This window comes from Alligator sinensis, unplaced genomic scaffold (genome assembly GCF_000455745.1).
Source record: "Alligator sinensis unplaced genomic scaffold, ASM45574v1 scaffold1619_1, whole genome shotgun sequence".
Classification (NCBI taxonomy): Eukaryota; Metazoa; Chordata; order Crocodylia; family Alligatoridae; genus Alligator; species Alligator sinensis.
This window is the reverse complement of record NW_005843332.1, coordinates 127113-130646: the sequence shown is the minus strand read 5'-3', so window position 1 is coordinate 130646 and position 3534 is coordinate 127113. Positions and strand designations below refer to the sequence as shown.

The window sequence follows — 3534 nt, the reverse complement described above, 5'->3', positions numbered from 1 at the left end:
AGCCAAAGGAGGAGAAAAAGGATTTAGATAACACTGAAGATGCTAGGATTTTTCATTGTGTTTGGACAGGACGCATGAGGGAAGAGAGAAGAAATCAGAATAATTCCCTAAGGAACAGCTGTTAGTGCATTTCTTCACAATGAATTGGAGATGATATGAATGTGCTGAAAACGCAAAGGGAGATGATGTTGTCCAAAAACTGCTGAATAAGGAAGCACAAGAAGTCACAAGAATGGGGAAGACACAAGTGAAGGCGGCTGGATCAAATGAATGAGGATATATCAGTATGAAATGTGAGAGAGGCCTGATCACTGATGGAGCAGTGGGGAAGAAGTGGATTTAAACCACCAGCCAAAGGTTCATGAGGATGAGACTGTTGAAACACAGGGAAATGGCTACAAAACTCCAGAGCTCCCATAGCTCCAGGGAGAAGCAAGAACCAGAGCTTTACCCAGAGAAACGAGGGCTTCATAATTCCTCAGCATCTGGTCCTGGTAAAGCACCTTGTCTTCATCTTCCAGCAGCTTCCACTCCTTCCGCGTGAAATACACGGCCACGTCCTCAAACACCTCCCGGAGCTGCAGTCACAAGCATTACACCATCAGTGTCTCCTGTCCCACCTGCTTCCACCTTCCCCCAGCCCTATCTGGAATTCACAAACTACTTCAAGACCGTTTCAGGCTGGACATAAGGAAGAATTTCTTTACTGTCCGAGCCCCCAAGGTCTGGAACAGCCTACCACCGGAGGTGGTTCAAGCGCCTTCATTGAACACCTTCAAGATGAAACTGGATGCTCATCTTGCTGGGATCCTATGACCCCAGCTGACTTCCTGCCCTTTGGGCGGGGGGCTGGACTCGATGATCTTCCGAGGTCCCTTCCAGCCCTGATGTGTATGAAATCTATGAAATCTACTCTGTGCTACAATTATTTGCAGCCAAATGCTGTGGTACAATTAGCCATGAGAGGTAGGGGTGCAATCTTCCCTATTTGTCAGTTGACCTCTGATGTGGATGCAGCTGTGGACACAGGAGTTTGGGTGTCACCTTTAGCCCAGCTCATCATGTTCTGTTTGCTTGGTCCTTTAGGGCAGCCTGGGCACCACTTTTAGAGGCAGGGAGCAATATGCACTCTGACCAGGCCTTCCTGTGCCAACACCCCTGGCTCCCTGCACTTGGGAGGGAGCTCCTGCTAATGCAGCTTGGTGTGTTTGCAGCCCCCATCAACACAGGCTTTGATGCTTTTCAGGTCTCTTTGCCCCCCAGATTCCTTACAGCACCCCTGACTCCTCCTGGGCTCTGCCCCAGCTCTACTCCCACCCACGACTGAACCTGGTGCCCTGCTCACCTCCCAGCTCTCCTCCTGCTTTGGAGGCCTGCTCTGCCCCGTCTTCACTTGAACTGGCTCAGATGTGAGGGAGCCCCTCTCCTCCAGTCTCCCTGGGGAAGTCTTCTGCAGGTCTGGGTTTCCAGGCCCCTCCTCAGGAGGCTGCTGCTCCGCTCTGCTCAGGGTCCCAGCACCTGCAGGTGGGGAAGAGAGTGCACAGGTTAGCTCTATTGCTGCTGGCACGGGGAAAGCCCTGCTCGTCTCCTGGACTGGCCTGGGACGAAGCATGATGGTGGCCTCAGTGTCCGTAAGAGGTGGGAGGAGGAGGACTCAAAATCCCGCAGCTCCTTCTAATAGACCTCCACAGGCATGAGGCTGGAGATGAGCCAAATAACTGTCCCAGCGTGGGGTGGTGATCACATCACGTCAGAGCCTGCAGGGACATCGCTCCCTGGGAAAGAAACTGGAGGGTTGTTGGGGCTTTATTAGCATGCACATGTTCATAGATTCATAGATTCATAGATGTTAGGGTCGGAAAGGGACCTCAATAGATCATCAAGTCCGACCCCCTGCATAGGCAGAAAAGAGTGCTGGGTTCAGATGACCCCAGCCAGATGCCTATCTAACCTCCTCTTGAAGACCCCCAGGGTAGGGGAGAGCACCACCTCCCTTGGGAGCCCGTTCCAGACCTTGGCCACTCGAACTGTGAAGAAGTTCTTCCTAATGTCCATTCTAAATCTGCTCTCTGCTAGCTTGTGGCCATTATTTCTTGTAACCCCCAGGGGCGCCTTGGTGAATAAATCCTCACCAATTCCCTTCTGTGCCCCCGCGATGAACTTATAGGCAGCCACAAGGTCGCCTCTCAACCTTCTCTTGCGGAGGCTAAAAAGGTCCAGTTTCTCTCGTCTCTCCTCGTAGGGCTTGGTCTGCAAGCCCTTAACCATATGAGTGGCCCTTCTCTGGACCCTCTCCAGGTTATCCACATCCCTCTTGTAGTGCGGCGCCCAGAATTGCACGCAGTACTCCCACTGCGGTCTGACCAGCGCCCGATAGAGGGGAAGTATCACCTCCTTAAAGGAGGGGGAGGGGAAATGCAAGGTCCATCTTCTCCAGGGCATGTGAAATGTTTCCAGGGACACTGGGAGAACAAGAACAGCTGATCTGTTGAAGCACTGACCCCATCAAAATATTGGGGCAGAGAGATTTCTCCACTGAGCGACGATGCCTGCTGCTGCGGGAAAGGGGAGAATCATGGCTGCTTACCTGCTCCTGGGGAAGGGCCTCGTCTGGGGCACCAGCCTGAGGAGCTTCCATCTGCTGACACCTCCCCGGTCTCCTCGGTTCCAGGGGACTCTGCAGCAGGACAGAGCCCTGGGTTAGCTGCACCGGAGCCAGCCGGGGGCCACTGGGGAGTCTCATTTCCCCGACACCTGCACCAGCCCCGTATTGGGCTCAGAGGGCTCGCGGGGACAGGAGAACGGGGCCAGTGAGCATTGAGTGCAGGGCCCCCAGCCTGGGAGCTGCCCACCCACAGGGATCAGAGCTCTGTCCCAGCCCAGCCCCAGGTTGCAGCCCTGTCGTGGGCAGGGGCAGGCATTCGAGCCTCTCCCCTTAATACAGAACAGCCACTCAGGCACCCAGACCCACGCCCAGGCCTTATATCCTGTACCTCACCTGACTCCTGGTGGGGCAGGGGCTCCTCTTTGGGGACACGAAGTGGCTTGTCCCCAGGCCCTGGGGTCTCCCTCTCTCCTGCCTCCTCTAGAGGCCTGTCCACACAATGGGTCTTCAGCTGCTCCGACCAGGAATTACTGGGTTCCTGCAATACTGAAGTGTATTGCATCTTGTCTTAGGACACTTTCTCAATGTTCACACTCATTGTGACCTGGAGATGAGACAAGTATGTCACTGGGGAGCTGGGAGAGATGGGGCTGGGAGGAAACACCCCCCCAAACACAGACAGCAGCATCCATGACCAGGGTGAAACTTTCTCAGGTGGAGTTTCTCATCTTCCCCCTGTCCAAGCAGAAACCCCTCAGCCACGGCCATGGCCTCAGCACAGGTCTCTGTACTGCACCCCACACTGCCAGCTCTGCATCTCCCGGGGCAGGATGGCCAGGAAGTGCTCCAGCACCACCAGCTCCAGCATCTGCTCCTTGCTGCAGCGCTGGGGCTCCAGCCAGCGCTGGCCCAGCTCCTGGCGGTGTATT

The 3534-nt window shown here is 55.0% G+C and overlaps 1 protein-coding gene across 1 annotated transcript; it reads right to left on the bottom strand.

Moving 5' to 3' along the window:
• Positions 1-395: 395 nt before the first annotated feature.
• On the bottom strand, positions 396-3167 carry LOC112548625 (C-Jun-amino-terminal kinase-interacting protein 2-like). The gene is made up of 4 exons (XM_025194881.1): positions 2994-3167; positions 2588-2837; positions 1346-1518; positions 396-578 (listed from the first exon to the last, which is right to left on the bottom strand). The coding sequence occupies exons 1-4, from the start codon at positions 3165-3167 to the stop codon at positions 396-398; spliced, it is 780 nt and encodes a 259-aa protein (XP_025050666.1).
• Positions 3168-3534: the final 367 nt, after the last annotated feature.

Excerpts from the sequence above, each read along its gene's own strand:
- LOC112548625 (XM_025194881.1), bottom strand. The coding sequence starts at position 3,167 with ATGCAATACACTTCAGTATTGCAGGAACCCAGTAATTCCTGGTCGGAG. Across the intron at positions 2,838-2,993 it reads CCCACCAGGAGTCAGGTGAG|GCTGGGGGCCCTGCACTCAA; the intron begins GTACAGGATATA and ends GGCAGCTCCCAG. Across the intron at positions 1,519-2,587 it reads AGGCCCTTCCCCAGGAGCAG|GTGCTGGGACCCTGAGCAGA; the intron begins GTAAGCAGCCAT and ends CCCCACCTGCAG.